The 18,065-nt window shown below is 40.6% G+C and overlaps 1 protein-coding gene across 1 annotated transcript in view; it reads right to left on the bottom strand.

Annotated features, from left to right (window-relative positions):
- The window catches only part of DOCK2 (dedicator of cytokinesis 2), a 502,335-nt gene that overhangs the window by 371,705 nt on the left and 112,565 nt on the right, over positions 1–18,065 (bottom strand). Inside the window, exon 23 of the mRNA XM_084636234.1 lies at positions 10,568–10,676. Coding sequence (XP_084492360.1) covers positions 10,568–10,676 — 109 coding nt within the window. The remainder of the gene's footprint in view (positions 1–10,567; positions 10,677–18,065) is intronic.

Here is an 18,065-nt window from a genome sequence, read left to right as displayed (position 1 = left end):
AAAGTTTTAAAACAAACAGACTTGACCTTGTACTTGTAAATGGGTGTGCGGTCACTATCCTTGGTCTAGATTTGAAGCAAGTAGCAGAGGTGACTTTCACTCTGTTGAGCTTCAAACTGTAACCACCAGGGCCGAACCCACTGTGGTGTAATACAACATTACTAAATTCAATTTAAAGTATGTAGCCTTTTATTTTATTTACATTTCAAATGATTTCTGCCTTTCTTTTTTGTATCTTTAATTCAAGATTTACAAGTTTTTTAATGGGTGTTTGCCTTGGTCTCTGTATACCAAACCCTGAACCTTGTTTAAAACTCTTTAGTGTTATTAAGTCACTGGGTTATGTTAACACCTTTGACGCTTTGGGCCATATATGCCATCTAAATTAACAGCATGACTCCGCACAAATGCACTGGCAGCCATCATCAGGTCAAATCTATCCCACAAAAATAGCCATGAGCATATGTAACCAAAAAACAAGCCCCAGACTGGGTTTCAGCCCACCAGGCTGTTGTCCTTTTTGCTCTTTACACAACAATATGAAGGAACCACATGGTAACGCATGGATCCAAGTAAGTGTATAGAACATGCAACATCTACCTACATATCTACACTGCTACTATGGCAAGAATTGGGTGTTTCCTAAAACACAGGAGACAGTGAGGCCACTAGAAGGCTCACATACTATTTAAAATTATACTAACCAATTCCTATACATTACATAGAGTGTGCAGCTCTGCCTTGCTACAGATATTGGCCTCTTGTGACTCTCCAGAAGACCTGCTTCCACGTTCTTTCCTTCAGCATCTGCACAATTTGCGAGTGGGGAGGATATAGCTGTCATAAACTCTGAGTACAGAAAATCAGACAGTGTGCAGAAGTGAGCACCTGACTATCTCTGGCACCTCCATGTTTCTGTTGCAGTAGTGTGGCTTCAAAATGATGTGGTGTACACACAACGGAACCCTCAAGTCCTCAGTCAAGTCACTGACATCTTCTGCTGAGTACGAAAGACAGAGTTGGCCCTTTTAGAACTAAGAGGTTAATTTTTCAGCAGGCTATAAAAACCTCACAATATTACAGAAATGTATGTTATACTCCTCCATCTTACTGGTACATTTATCTTACAATCTTTATTCCCTAACAAGCTTAGCTTCATAGTAACCCTCATCTCCAACAATTCTTTATACGTATTCACGAAACCTAAGTACCCAGAAGATTAAAAGACCACTGTAAAGAGTCACCAGGGCCCTGTTTATTAGGCTGATTTTATTTGTTGTCAAGGCAAGTTTAACAAAATTACCATGCAATCATCTGTTGTACGTCACAAATCAGGCATCACTGTCGGCACTTTTCCAACCTTATTTGCACCTAAACAATCAATCAAGCTGCCTCCGGACACTTTTAAATTGTTAGGCTCCAATGCTCCACTCCACATCCTGACATAAATGGAGAGCCACCTCATTGTGTGTACGCTCCTCTCTTCCCCCTCAAACCCATGGAAACCTCTCCTCCCACTATAGCCAGCTGCTCTACTGGTGGGAAGCCTGCATCAAGTGACACTTTCCAATGCTGCACCTGGCTCTTAGCTGCTGGAAGAATCATGATATCTAGAAGCCAGCTGCAGCAGGCAGGGCTCAGCAGCAGGAAAACAAACAAAAAGAGGCATCCACTTGGATGTCACTTGTTTTCCACAGATCCCTTGAGACCTGTGCAGGTCACTTGGGATCTGCTGGTTAAAGGAGTATATAAGAACATAAGAATGGCCATACTGGGTCAGACCAAAGGTCCATCCAGCCCAGTATCCTGTCTACTGACAGTGGCCAATACCAGGTTCCCCAGAGGGAGTGAACCTAACAGGTAATGATCTAGTGATCTCTCTCCTGCCATCCATCTCCACCCTCTGACAAACAGAGGATAGGGACACCATTCCTTACCCATCCTGGCTAATAGCCATTAATGGACTTAACCTCCATAAATTTATCCAGTTGTCTTTTAAACCCTGTTATAGTCCTATCCTTCACAACCTCCTCAGGCAAGGAGTTCCACAGGTTGACTGTGTGCTGAGTAAAGAAGAACTTCCTTTTATTTGTTTTAAACCTGCTACCCATTAATTTCATTTAGTGGTGCCCAGTTCTTATATTATGGGAACAAGTAAATAACTTTTCCTAATTCACTTTCTTCACACCACTCATGATTTTATATACCTCTATCATATCCCCCCCTCAGTCTCCTCTTTTCCAAGCTGAAAAGTCCTACCCTCGTTTATTGCTCTTCAGATGAGACCTGTTCGAAACCCCTAATAATTTTAGTTGCCTTTTTCTGAACCTTTTCTAATGCCAGTATATCTTTTTTGAGATGAGGGGACCACATCTGTACACAGTATTCAAGATGTGGATGTACCATGGAGTAATCCACAGCTTTTGGGAAAGAACAGAGTCCTTAATTTTAATTAGAGGTTAGTAGGGTGGGGGTAAATAATGGAGGGAAAACATGCACATAGTATAAAATAGATACCAATAAACCAGCTCCAAGAAACCTGGGCAAATCATTGAATATTTACTACTTGTCAGAAAGGCATAAATCCATCTCCTGAAGGTCATTTTTTGTACTGGCAACCAAATAGAAAGGAAATTTGACAGCTATGCATTCCCAAACACAAACAAGAGCACTCCTACCATTGAGTTAGGACCATTACTGTATATCTGAAAAAATAAATCCACCTCCAAGAATCTGGATATATGCACAAGCATTTAGATGGATGACATGGCACAATGGAGACAATGAAATTGACAGGGGAAATTGATAAAGTGGTACAGAGAAGTCAATACTGTAACATTATCTGGGTCTTGATCACAGATGCTGAGTTTCAGTTTGCTTTAAAAAGCTATAACTTTGACAAGTGCAACAAGCACCAATTTAGCACAGTTTCTAAATGATTTATCTAGAAGAGTACTACAGAAATGAGAGAGACTCCCTAAAAGTCATCCCTCAGCTTTATCTTCACTACATACCATCTTAGTGAATCTGCCTCGTTCCAGAGCATTGTATTTAAAGTTCCTGAGTATCTGATGTAGTGGTTTCCCAGATTCCAAAGATGGATCAAGTCCAGCCCACATGCTTGCTTTCATAATGTAGGAAAGGTCTTATGTCAGCAAAGAAACCAGGATATTGTAGTGATGGCCATAATCCTATTGGACACTCTTGGGGTTGAGAGGAAAACCTTATATCTTCAAGTCTTCAGAGGAAGCCAAGAACTTGCTTCGAGGAGAAATGAGACAACCTTGTTTTGGATTTGCATGGATGGCCCAGGTGAGTACTGAAAATGACAGTTCTCAGTCTTCAGCTATTCAAAGAGAACTTAACACAACTGTAAGAGCATATTTTGCCCTCTTCAGTGCTCGTGAAATAGGTGATATACATCAGACAGAAAACAGACGTTTAAAAGTTGGATCTTTTTATACATCACAAGTATCTTTCTTTAAATTAGAACTATTCTGTTTACCGGTTTGTAAATATTTTTGGTGAGGCAATGGATACCCTACACACTACAGTAGATTTAACATCTACAGATGACACTATGATGTAGAGGCCATTGCCATGTGAGCTATGGAGAGCTTGTGGGAACAGGCCATTCCACTTATACATGGCACAGGAAGGATCACAAAGAATACCATCTTTTCTTAGAAGTATTAAAATCCAGACCAAGTTGAGGATTGTATGTACTGTGTGCATATGTGGTGTATGTAAATTTGCATAAGGAATTCCAGCTCAATTAAGTCCTTGATTTCTTCTCTGGGCAATGCTACAACAGATCAGTGGATCCTTGACATTTCTAAGAAACGTTTATCTCAACAAACTGGGAAAAACCCAAGGATTGCTTTGGATAGTGCATGCTGGATAGGACCAGTTGCATGCTCTGAGATCTAAAACATTCCCCCAGTTACCCTGGACATCAGAAATTGGTGTTCTACAGCTGTTTATGTCCATTGATAATTACTTTAAAAGATTTTTAGCCATATTTGAGGTTACCTCACTCCCCGTCTGGTTTGATGGCATAATCCTTGTTTCATGAACGAGTGGACTTTGTCGATTTTTCTATGTGGGTATGTAATGAGATATACCTCTATCCCACAGTGGTCCTTTTGTGTTCGGCGACAGTTTGGCAGAATACTTGTGTCCTAAAACTGGCATGCTCAAGGTTCCATCATTGTTCTCCCAAAGCCTGTTCCAGAACTTTCACCTTCCCACCTCTCTACAGGTAAATCTGTTTTGGCTATAGGGGAATAAATAAAGCTGACTTGTTGTTTGACTTGCACTCCTTCCTGATGCATTTTGTCAGTAATGGAAGCGAGTGCGTGATCATCCTTGCATTTTGGTCAACCATTTTACAATCACTCCAAACAGACACTGGCCGCAGAAAGGTGCCAAAGCTTTCATGAGTGGAGATACGAGTCTCCTTTACACTGGCAGAGAAGCACATGTTCTCCATTGTGATGACTGCCATGACTGACAAGTCTACAGAGATTTAGAAGCACTTGCAACCACCTGATTTTGAGAAAAACAGCCCTTGAGTTACATGCATCAGGCCACAGAAGCTCTTGCCAAGCATATAGACAACGTGGAGTCTTGCAGGAACCAGCTTAGCATAATTTCTGAGAGTACTGCCTATCTTTTGTGGACACCAGATGCCCTGGGGAAAAATGGCCATTCTTGGGATCGTTGTTTCCAGGGCTTTGGCTAACACTGCAGCAGGTATTTGGAAGTCTTGTTCCATTATCTACTCCTCTGCCACCTATTTGTTACTCTCCCTTGGTAGGAATCATCCCATTGTGAGCAGCTGGTTTTAATGATGGGGAAACTAGATTATTTTTTGCTGCTTCACAGGAAGCGTTTGCAAGTCAGGATCTACAAGGATTCCTGAGCAATGTTCCTCTTGGAGCTGATCCACCAACCAGAGTGATCTTAAGGCCAATGATTCTTTTTCACCGTATTCTCAAGATAGATTTTCTCCTAGACACTGGCTTTTCCAGTGCTAAATCTGACACTTCTACCTCTCTCAAAAGCAGGGAAAATCTAAGCAGAAGTTAACAACCTTGATCCCTGAGATTTAAAGTAGTATTCCCACACCCTCAATTATACATTCTAGTTTTACCTTTCAAGTGGTCAGCTGATCTAATTTTGAGTCAGTTCACGTATGCATTTGCTGTGGATTTCCATTCTAGAATCTAGCTTTTCTAATATACAGTTAGTACTTAATTTCTTGCTGCAGAAACCTGAGTTAAAAGGCATTTCTCTTCCTTGAGGTCTCAACCTCTCCCACTGAGTTCTTTAAATATTCATTCATTGATCATTATTTATTGATTTGGGCATGTTTAAGGCAGTTCTACCTTCCAGACAGCTATATCTTTTAAAATAATCTGTGCATGAACTATCAATTTTGTGCTGAAACTATGATTTTCTGATAAAATCAGGGGCTCAGCCAAACCAGATCTGCCTTCTCTGTCTGGGCTTAAAACAAAAGCATTTATTTTTATTCTGAATCATACAGTAGTTGAAGAGGATAATTAAACATAACAAAAGATGTTTATCTGTGGAAATTGTTTTGTTATCACAAAACAATACCTTTTTCATATTTTATATAGCTCATTAGAAAAGACAAAATGCATGTTTAAAATAGTTATAATTAACAAAAGCATAAAAACACAGATATAGCCATTCCATCAGTTTACCATATCACTACCTACTTATTCCAGTACATACACACCTGTACAGCCTTAAAATTCCTCATGCCCTGAAGGAAAGGAGCTTTTAAATATTTTTATATTTTCAAAAACATACTCAATGGTGTTCACCCTGCATGACAGGAACTCTTCTCCCAGACAGGTGCAATTTTAAAATCCAGTACAGTATATAGAAACCACCACCCTAAACATGAGCAATGTAGCCATAAATACGTATGGCAATCTTACTGCTAGTATGTACATCTTTTAAATGACTGTTGCAGTGTGGCTAATTTTTTTTTTTTATGAGTAACTCTGTTGGCTGCAGAACCAAATTCTGTCTTAACTTCCACTCCCATCCCACATAACCCAACATTAATCCAATGTGGGATAGCAGTCCCTTATTCCCATTGGTAATCCATTTTTCATATGGAACAAAAGATATTCTGCTTATCTCGGGGATGACACAAATTGCTAACTAGACAAGTTTCCCATGGCTAGTGAAGTTCATTTGAGTTGTTCTTTCTGATCATGAAGACTGTTTTCACAAGAATGAAAAACAAAGAACATTTTAAGCAAAATGTTTGCAATCAAGCGGAACTAAAAATACCCCCAAACATTGTCAGTCATTACATCTGTAAAATTTTGTTCATGTTTCTATTAGAAACTTCATTGAAACAGGTTAAGTGGTGTTAGAAGGTATCAAAAGATTTAAAAGATGTGATTAACAACATCTCAAAGTAAAAGAACCAGATTAATTAACAGGAGTACACCTTTTGTTGAAGATTTCCTTCCATTCATCCTATGGGAAATCTTGCATATATATTTTGATCATTTTCACTAAACAAGCAATGGGGAATGCCTCGAACGTATTTAATTACTTTACTCCAGAGATCTCACTCTAACAAGCTTGAATACTCGGAAACTAAATGCAGGAGACATTGAAATTTTTGCACGTGCCTCCTATGCAATACAGGTATTAAGATATTCTAACATTAACAGTGTGTTATAAGCAATGTAGAGTACAACCCATTACACTATGTAATGCTGAAGTACGATTCTACTGAATACTTCTGGATACTGCTTTGTTGCTGTCAAGGATCCTTCCCCACTCTGAACTCTAGATTTGGGGACCTGCATGAAAGACCCCCTAAGCTTATTCTTACCAGCTTAGGTTAAAAACTTCCCCAAGGCACAAACTTTGCCCTGTCCTTGAACAGTATGCTGCCACCACCAAGCGTTTTAAACAAAGAACAGGGAAAGAGACCACATGGAGACGTCTTCCCCCAAAATATCCCCCCAAGCCCTACATCCCCTTTCCTGGAGAAGGCTTGATAATAATCCTCACCAATTGGTACAGGTGAACACAGACCCAAACCCTTGGATCTTAAGAACAGTGAAAAATCAATCAGGTTCTTAAAGGAAGAATTTTAAATTAAAGAAAATCAGGATGGTAAATACCTTACAGGGTAATCAGATTGAAAACAGAGAGAATCCCTCTAGGCAAAACCTTAAGTTACAAAAAAAAGACAAAAACAGGAATACACATTTCCTCCAGCACAGCTTATTTTACCAGCCATTAAACAAAAGAAAATCTAACGCATTTTCTAGCTAGATTACTTACTCACTTTACAGGAGTCGTAAGGCTTGCATATCTGATCTGTTCCCAGCAAAAGCATCACACAGACAGACAGAACCCTTTGTCCCCCACCCCCTCCAGATCTGAAAGTATTTTGTCCCCTCCTTGGTCCTTTTGGGTCAGGTGCCAGCGAGGTTACCTCAGCTTCTTAACCCTTTACAGGTGAAAGGGTTTTGCCTCTGGCCAGGAGGGATTTTACAGCACCATATACAGAAAGTTGGTTACCCGTCCCTTTATAGTTCTGACAGTTGCAAAATATTTTTAAAATCCAAAAAGTATCCTGCTCCTGATGCAATTTGTTCCAAATACTTAGCCTGCTCCTGGCAAATCATCTATACATTTGTCATATAGGGTACAGAACATCCTGAATTCCTTTCCAAAACATTGGGAACATTATTGGAAGCATGTTATTATTCAGGTGAAAATAGATTTATGTTTTTAGTTCCTTTACAGCTCTGTGCATCATTCTAAGGAAAGCGTGACGGGAAATGTAACTCCAAAAAGGATCGTTGAAATGAATCAAATACAGCCGCAAATTTGCTCTGCTTAGTCTTCCATTTCCACTGCATTTTAAATCAAAGATACCAAAACAGAGAACTAAGCAAAACAAAAAATCATATCCAACAGTATGAAAAATGGGGCATTAAAGGGTTCATAAAATGCTAATGTTACCATCCTGCCTGAAAACAAACTATGTCCTGCTATAAGGCCACACGCAAACTTCAGATTTTTATTGCTATTAGGGGCATATTAATTTATAATTTATGCAGAGTTGGATATATCTTAGTAAACCCTTCTCTTCCTGATTTTTGTGCAAGTATGTTTATTCACAGATGTGAGTCTCTGTGGATGATAAAAGTGACTGACATTTACATGACTGCAAAGCCTTCAACCTATAGTCAGTAGTTTCTGCTGTCTAGATAACTCATTGTAAAAGCTCAGACACCAAAACGTCTATTTTTCAATTGAGATACACAAGGTAGGTAAGGCAGCATCTTATTGGACCAATGTCTGTTGGATGGTACAAGCTTTTGTGTTAGAGAGCCCTTTCTCAGGTCTGGGGAAGGAAATCAGAGTGTCTGAGCCAACTATGAGTTGGGACAGATTGTTTAATTAATATGCTAGAGTCACCACCTCAAGGATCCCTGGGTTGCATTTTCCTAAGTGTTAGGTATTCTATTCCCATTGAAATTCAAGAGGAATTGAGGGCCTACCCATAGGCGCTGGCTTGGTGGGTGCTCCGGGGCTGGAGCACCCACAGAAAAAAAATAGGGGGTGCTCAGCACCCACTGGGCTGACCCGCTGTTGGCAGCCAGGGATCAACTGTTTTGCAGGTGCCTCAGTAGCTGCGCTGTTTCCTATGGGTAGCCTGTGTGCAGCTGCGATGAGCTGTTTGGCGGGCAGGCTGCGATCAGCTGTTTCCCACCTCCCCACTCCAGCAGGGGCTGAGTGAGTCTCACAAAAAAAATCCTTAGAGTTAGGCGTGGGCAGGAGTGCTGGGCTATTAGCGGCAGCACAGCCACCGAGGGCCGCCCCACACCTCTTGGGCTGATGGCCATGTCCTCCAAGAGTATGGTTGCTCCCTGCCAGCCAGGCTCCACTCTGGCCACAGAAGGCATCAGATGACTCAAGGGAGCCCAGCTAGGCTAGGGCTGGGTGCAGTGGTGGATGAGGGGGAGGAAAAGCCTTGGACCCCATCAGGAGTTGCACTGTGGGGGGAGGGAGGAGAAGCCCCGGCAGGAGCCGCACTGGGGGTGGAGGGCAGGAAGAAGCCCTGGACTCTGGCAGAACATGTGGGGCTGAAGTCTCCGGCTCGGAGCCCCAGCCACCCCTAGTGGCAGAAGCTGGAGGGCTGAAGCCCCAACCCCACTCTGTGTGGAGCTGGCCTGAGCCCCTCTCTTTCCCATCCACCCTGCAGAGCTGGCTCTCATTCTCTGGCTGTGGAGAAATTCAGCCCAAATCTACCCGCATTGGTATCTCCATTTCCCCCATCATCACACAGCCATGAATGGATTTAGCCTAGGAGGCAGGGTCAGCATTAGCCCCATTTGACAGGTGGGATCTAGGGCACACAGAGGTGAAGTGACTTTCCCAAGGCTAAGCAGGGAGCCTGTGGCAGAGCAGAGAATCAAACCCAGAACACCTAAGCCCGAGGCCTGTGCATTAACCACTAGGCAACCTTCCCACTCAAGGAGGGGGAACCTCCTCTGCCACTTTGAGTGGGTGGGTGGGAGCAGGCACTAGACAGAGCCACCAGGAGATGGAGAATAGAGAGAGATGGAAAAAGGGACATGAGTGGGAAACAAGAAGGGGGAAAAACATCAGGAAAGGGAGCAAGGACTTAGAGAATAAACAAGAGAAAGGGAAAGGGGCAGGGAGAGGAGAAAGGGACAGGGAAAGGGGAACGACTCTACACTGCTTGTCCCTCTCATTGACCTTCTCCCCACAGCCATCAGTGGCCTCAGCTCCCAAACAGGCCCTAAGCAGGTGTGAAGCCCAGAGTAAACATAATGTCTTTAAACTTGGATGTTAGTGAAGACAGCTTGTAGCTGAGTGTAACAATTTTAATATACTGTAATTCATGAAAATGTAATGATATATTTCATTACTATTTTAATAATGATTACATTGTTAAGACGCCAATGATATAGACACATTCGATAACAGAATAAGAAAGAAGTGTGTAAATATGCTGAAAATTGCCAGTTTTGGGGGGAGGCTGAGCCCCCCCCACACACACACACCTCACCTTCAAGGTGGGGGGGGGGAGAAAGGAGTGAGCAGTGGGCAGGAGATGCTCAGGGGAGTAGACCTAAGGGGAGCGGGCAGAGCAGGGGCAGGAAGAGGTGGAGTGGGGCAGAGTGGGGGCGGGGCCTTGGGGAAGGGGGGTGGAACCAGGATGGGGCACCCACCAGCAAAACCAAAAGAGTCAGCACCTATGGGCCTACCTCCTATAGGCTCCTTAGAAAATTGCAGCATCTGGGTTTTAGCTATTTAACCAGCTACCTTTTTAAAAGGTGTACAAACCATGCATCTTCCTCTAAACTTGTCAACCTTGGGCTTCAAAGTAATTAAACAAACTGTCCATCTATGCTCTGCCAGTTAAGGAATAGATATGTAATGGGTAAAGAATAAATAATCTAAATGTATCACCACTACTACACTGTCAATAAATAAAACATATTGTTGTTTCTGAAGTACCAACCTGCAACAAAATGGTAGTTTTATACTGGCTTTTCATAAGGTTGTTGATGGATTCAAAGAGTCTCCTCATAGATTCCTCAAATTCTGTCTGTTCTTTTCCTTCATATAACCTGTATAAAGATAAATCCATGTTATAGCTTTAGCAGCAGAAACTGCCATACCCATAACTGTTCCCAGTCCAATGTTAATTGAAAATTAAAATACATAATTTGGTACCTTATAAGACCCAACTATACCACCAAATAGAAATGTAATCAAACAGTGCCCACTAATCAGAATTCAAGACCATTATGTTAGCCATTGTCATACATTTTGAAGACCACAACTTGCTAGAAAATGTGTGTGAAAGTGTAGTGTGCTTTTCTTTTGAAGTTGTTTTTCCAGGCTAAGTTTCTCTCTGACCAAACAGCATGACAGCTTCATTCCACAAAGGCCTCAGTACAGCCTGTTTGGTAGTAATAACCAAAGATGTGAGTTTTAAATTGTCCAAATGCCCAGATATTTCCCCAGAGCTAATTATATTTATTCAGACTTCTTACAGATGCAATCTTGAATCCATTTTGATGATCAATAAATACTAATTTTGGCATGGGCTGAAAATTCTGCCCAAAATGTTCTTTCCCATGCATAATGATGCTTCTGTTTTCAGCTCCACTCAAACCCAGCGAACATGATGATGTACAAAATCATTTAAAAAAGACAACTGAACTCTTTGAGCCTCCACAAATGGTCAAGCAGGTTTTTCAATCTATTTCTGACATTTTACCCAGTAAATTGGGACACAGGGCCAAAAATGCGATAGCGATATGTTCTCCTCACACAAGATAGATAGAACACTAGAACACAGATTTAGAACATGGATGTAACATAGTTTGGTCATGTCCATGCTGGCCTACAAGGGCATTTTAGAACCTCTTTTGTCCCAACCAAATCTAAATCATGGGGATTAAACATGACTGAAAGGCCTGTCTAGAAGGTACTGTAGTTTCAGCTAAATTTCTAATAAAACCAGTAAATCCAATCTTCACAGTAACCCAACTCGCTATCTAAAAAAACCGAACTAGCAGTAGTATTGGGACAATACAGCAACCACTAGGTAAAGCGGCATACGACTGTTTTCAGTCACTCATAACTACCATCCAAAAAAATTCAACTGGGGAACTGAAATTTTCCAGGTTTGAGTTCTGTCAAAAACTGGCTTTTTTGTGAAATTTGGTCAAAAGCCAATCAGCAACTATTGTGTATAAAAGCTAAACTTTCTCTTCACAAATAGATTAATTGAAAAACAACAAATTAAGGGATTAAGTCCCTAGCCTAAACAGCACACAGCCTCAAAAAGATAAAACAAGCAAATTTACACAAATAAGATCATCAGGAAATGAAATCAATAGATAGCAGTGCAAGCAGTATCTTTTTTTAAATGAAATTTCTTGAGAGGTATTTGGTCACTTAAATTTCATGGAAGAAACATGAGTATAAAAAAAATCTAGCCAATACCCCTTCCGTAAAAACAGCTGTGTGCTGAATAGCTTACTTTCCCTTACATTTATAAGAAGATAATCAGGATTTAGCTGCTGCCCATCATCAGTGGAAGAAATCATGTTTCACTAGTGCCGATGCCATTCAAATCAACAACCCAACTCCCACTAACTTTCATATCCATAGAAATCTTCCATTTTTAAATAATGTTTAATCAGATTATGCTGTAATAAATCTAAATATATTTGTTCAACTATGTCATAAGACAACATGCATATGAAGTGTACTTCCACTTTTCACAAATCCATGTTCTAGTGACAACAATTATATTAAATCTCATGTCTAGGGAAACTGGATTGGAACCATGTTACTCTGATCCAAACCCACAGACTTCTATTACTTTTTCTACAAGAATTCTCACATAGTTGACAGTAGTTCTGGGTCACTTACTCTGTGGGCTAGCAAGTAGAAGACAACAGCTCATCTAGAACTGGATAAACATTTTATAATAAAACTTTTCTTCAGCAAAAAAAATAATAAAAATAAAAAAATACAGTGACACCAAAACATTTCACGTCTTGTTAATGTCACCAAGTTTTCAGTAAAAAACAATTTGAAAAAAATCAAAATGTTTCATTTTGATATTTTCAAAAGTTTCTATTTTTGATTCAAAATGGACTGTTTTGAAGTTTTTTTTATTTTTAAAAAAATAAAAAATTTTCATCTAAATGAAACATTTAGTTTAATGGCTAACAGACCATTTCATTGGACAAGTTATTTTTTACCTTTTTGATCAACCAAAAATCTAATAATTCAGTTTAGCCCAAAAGGATGTTCATTATTATTTTGCTTTTAAGAATCTGTTATTCATTCAGCTCTAATCCCATCTCCACAACGGTTTATTCTTCTGGACTAGACTACTGCCCATTCAGCCCTAATGCACTAATTTGGCCGTATGTATGAGGTCTTATGAGGTAGTTATTGAAGTATCTATATGCCATACATTGAGAAAAATTGCGGGATAGTTAGGCCAGGATTTTCAAGGACATAAAGAAACTAGGCACCCAACCCCCAATGAATTTCTTTGAGTTTTAGGTGTTTAACCATTAGAGTTCTTTAAAAATGCTAGCCTACATGACTTTCCTTCAGACACAGTGGAGTCAATCAGGAAATCCAGACAACATTACCAAAGCTGTGTGTATATGAACAAGTCCCAAAACATAATTGAGGTTGCTACTGGCAGTCTTGAAGTGCCTCATGATTTAAAGCATTACATCTTTAGGAAGGTGAAATAATCAACAGATCATAATTGTGACGCTTTTATTTTTGCAGTTAACATTCTGCTATCCATGCAAATAATGATGTTGCTTACATGTATTATATTAAAAGCACTGGTAGTAAAACAGCACACAGTTTTAATAGCCCCCATATGGTTTATTTAATAACATACTGCAGCCTTTTATGTCTGAGCAAAAAATATTTAAAATTAAAGTATAGAGTTCAGGATCGAAAGAGATTTCTGCTAAGCTATCTGCAGGAAATCTAATGGAAAGAATTTCAGTCTTACAACAATTCACACTGGTAGCAAAAATGGATTCTTCAAGGTAACAAATATTTGCAATAATCACAGCATGGGCAGCATAGCCATATCAACAGAGACTGAGCAGCAATATGAACATCTATGTGCAGAAAATTAATTGCTAGGAAAGTCTGCAGCAACTTCCACTTATGTTCATCTAAGTGTTAGCCATATTGTATAGCAAAGGGGGAGATTTTGCTAGAAAACAAGAGAATAGTTTGATTTAGTTATTGGCACCAGACTAGTTTAACCCATTTGTTTCTGGAAACAAGCTTCTCTCTATGCAGCTGTCTTCATTGAACAACATTCAATGAAATCACAAGAATGACCAATAAGCTAAGCTAGACCACTTAACAGCTGCTGTTTTTTAGGCTGTTCAGACCATTTTTATTTGTGCATTCAAGATAGTTTATTCTACCTTGTTCTCTCTTTAACCCAGGAGGTTTGACCATCACCCCCATGATTTGCCCTAATGCAGTCATCCTGGCAATAATGAGCCAAGGTTAAGTCTCAAATTTCAATCACTGTAAAATTATCTATAATGCTACTAAATAAACTGCCCATCAGCTAGCTTTCTGAATAGCCCTGTATTCAGAGAGGTCACTAAGCCAGTTAAGCTCTCTCAAGGCACTTTACAAATATACGTGAAGTAAGGTTCAGAGCACAATTGATTAAAAAAGCAAATGCAGGAAATGCGATTAAAATCTTAATATTTACCATCCAAAGGAGACATTATCACAGCCAGGGCTGGCTCTAGGTTTTTTGCCGCCCCAAGCAAAAAATTTGCCGCCCAAGCTCCGAGAGTACAACTGTCCAAGCAAAAAAAAACCCAGAAAGAATGGCTGGAATTGTGCCACCCCAAGCACGTGCTTGCTTTGCTGGTGCCTAGAGCCGGTCCTAATCACAGCCCTTCCAGGATTCCCTATTTTAATTGCACAGAATCCAAAAATATTGTGCTTCTCTTTCAGTTTCAATCATTCATCTGCAAATGGAACATAAGCTTGGCAAATGTAGACACCTACATAACATCCACCCCATGTATTACTAACTCTAGATACAAGAATGGCCTGGGAACCTTTCTGAAAACTTTTTTTTTAATGACAGGAGTACTAAATAGACCACTGCTCTAGCTACGGATCAAAACATTTGACTACACCAATGCTGGATTCTTAGAGTGAAGGTAAAATGGGCACATCATAAAGTCAACGCAGTTTGCTGTGACTGGCAGCCATGTTCTAGGATTAGAGCTTGAATAGCAGAGCAGAACTGGAGGTGCATGAATTGGAGAAATTATTTAAGGAACTTAAAATGATGCCTGCCTCTCCTATATTTAGATAAAGCCATAATTACGAATATTTTTAAACTAAATTGACTGAATTTATTTCAACTCTTGGAAGTTGTTCTTTTCCTTTGTGGGCTAGATTGCAAGAGTACACCATGGCCCATGGTTAACTAGATGAGGGGAAAAAAAGGGATGAGCCTAATGGAGGAAGAACAGATTTACGGCCATGTGCCTTCTTAAAACAACTTGGCGAAAACCTAATTGTGACTAGTAAATGTGAGCCATAAATAAAGCAGAAAAACCTTTGAAGGGGGAGAAATAGTACTTAAAGACAAGATAAAGCTAAGAGAGATGTTTTGGCATCACAATCCTCAGACGATAAATTGGGAGTCTGAGTGCCAGATTCTCCACTGAGACTGGATCCATTTGCATTGGACAATTGTCAAGATTTTTTTTCACACTAAATTGAAACATTATAACCTGCCCTCCTGCCCTCACCCCACTGGCTCCCAGATCTGCTATGCAAAAGGCAAAAAACACCCCATCCTGCTTTGCCAATCTGGCTGTGAGGGGAAAATTCCTTCCCAGCCCTCAAAGAGAAGGGCTGAGTAGCATAATGCACACAGTGGGGCATGAGAAAACCAGTCGTTTTGCAAATTTCCAGGGTGGGTAGATGCTGCCAACCCAATCCAAGTAAGAGAGGGATTTTCTGGAACAACATAGGGTATAAATACCCCACTACCACAACCCTTCCAGCCAGCAGGAAGGGCAGTTCCCTCCCCCTGACCTGCTTCCCGTTCTTCTCCCCTAACCTGCTCTATCCCTGTAAAGAACATAAGAATGGCCAAAAGAGTCAGACCAAAGGTCCGTCTAGCCCAGTATCCTGTCTTCTGACAGCGGCAATGCCAGGTGCCCCAGAAGGAATGTACAGAACAGATAATCATCAAGTGATCCTTTTCCTGTCGCTCATTCCCAGCTTCTAGCAAAACTTCCCTCCTTCCCCTCTATGACCCTTTGAGGAGGGAGCCCGGTCACCTTTAAAGGTGGACGGAACCTTTTCCTCCAGAAAGCTAAACAAAGACTCAGCCCATAGATGCTGTGGTGAGCATAAGCTAGTAAAATCAATGAACCAAACTCATACCTGATATAATTCCATTAGCTGAGATATTTCAAGGAGCTTAAGGAAGTTAAGTAGCCATTCCCATTAAATTTTCAAAATCAACCATTCAAAAATCCTACCCATTGACTTAAAGTATAGTTACCCCAGCAAATTTTGGTCCAAGCATCGCATATTCACTGCTTAGGTGCCAAAGCTTAGTGTGACCATAAGAGTCCCTCGGTACCCAATGGCAGAGGGCCCTCTATACTGTAACTCATATCAGGCCTGACACACAGAAAGACACATACCCTGGCCATGACATTCGGGCTATGGAGAAGAGAAGCAGACATCCCATATGAGCTTGAGACTGAGTGAATTAATAGTTTTCAAAATGAGTCACAAAGACTTTCAAGATGGACAATTTTCAATCTTTCTTCCTCCTATACCGTATTTTACATCGAAGAGCACAGCCTCAGCTAGCTATACTTTTCCTAATACTTAATACACTGTGTTTAATATTCAAGTTCACCTTTCTTACATTATTGCCCCTTGAGACACACACGTCACCCACCTGTCAAATTTCAGGTGCCTCTTTCAAAGCATGGGGGAACAAGAATTTCTCAAAAAGATCAACAGAATTTGACATGGCTAAAATGTATTTTGTTATTGGAAATGGCTGAACCATTTTGGCTGAAATTTTCCTCAAAAAAGTTCAGCCCGAGGCAGATATCTGGCATGGACAATTTCAGCCCAAATGGTTAGTTTGCCAAAGTTATAAGCAACCGAAAACAAATTCTTATAAGAGAAAGTGTCAGACATCTTTAACAGTGGGTGTTGCCAGCTCCTAGACTGCTTATAAAAAAAAAAAGAGAAAGTAGATCATGAGAGGGGAAGAAAAAGAAGTAGGGGAAACAAAATGACATTACGTCAATCTCAGGCCGACTGGTTAGGTATGCTGATCTCAGTTCAGATGTGGAACAATGTTCTGAAAGTCTAAATTTTGGCATTTTCCCTGATTTGTGTCATCTACTAATAGTGAAATTCTGCATTTAAGTTGCCTTTGATAGTACATCAGATAGATTTGTTTTGCCAGTGACTCAGGAGGATCTCTCTGGCAGAAATCAAAATTATCAGCTGTTTATCTGAACACAGGCCCGCTCAGAGAAAGGTCTTCTCTGAAGCAGAAAATGGTTTGCAAAACCTGACACTTTCAGAAAGACTTTCCACCCCACCCCATCTGCCCATGACAACACATGGAAGTTTGGAATTAATTTCTGTCTCTGCTTTGTCCAACAAATCAGATGCATGTGTTAGTAATGAAGAGTATGATATGATTACTGCTAGTAAAGTTAAGATGGAAACTAGTCTAGTAGTAAAAAGAAAAGGAAGACTTGTGGCACCTTAGAGACTAACAATTTTATTTGAGCATAAGCTTTCGTGGGCTACAGCTCACTTCATTGGATGCATTCAGTGGAAAATACAGTGGGGAGATTTATATACACAGAGAACATGAAACAATGGGTGTTACCATACACACTGTTACGAGAGTGATCAGGTAAGGTGAGCTATTACCTACAGGAGAGCGGGGGGGCTCTATGATGGTGTCCCCTGAATAGATATGTGGGCACAGATGGCAACGGGCTTTGTTGCAAGGATAGGTTCCTGGGTTAGTGGTGCTCTTGTGTGGTTGCTGGTGAGTATTTGCTTCAGGTTGGGGGACTGTCCATAGGCAAGGACTGGCCTGTCTCCCAAGATCTGCGAGAGTGATGAGTCGTCCTTCAGGATAGGTTGTAGATCTTTGATGATGCGTTGGAGAGGTTTTAGTTGGGGGCTGAAAGTGATGGTTAGTGGCGTTCCGTTATTTTCTTTGTTAGGCCTGTCCTGTAGTAGGTGACTTCTGGGTACTCTTCTGGGTCTGTCAATCTGTTTCTTCACTTCAGCAGGTGGGTATTGTAGTTGTAAGAATGCTTGATAGAGATCTTGTAGGTGTTTGTCTCTGTCTGAGGGGTTGGAACAAATGTGGTTGTATCGAAGAGCTTGGCTGTAGACAATGGATCTTG

This window comes from Lepidochelys olivacea (genome assembly GCF_965140295.1).
Source record: "Lepidochelys olivacea isolate rLepOli2 genome assembly, chromosome: 8".
Classification (NCBI taxonomy): domain Eukaryota; kingdom Metazoa; phylum Chordata; order Testudines; family Cheloniidae; genus Lepidochelys; species Lepidochelys olivacea.
This window is presented reverse-complemented; position numbering and strand designations above follow the sequence as displayed.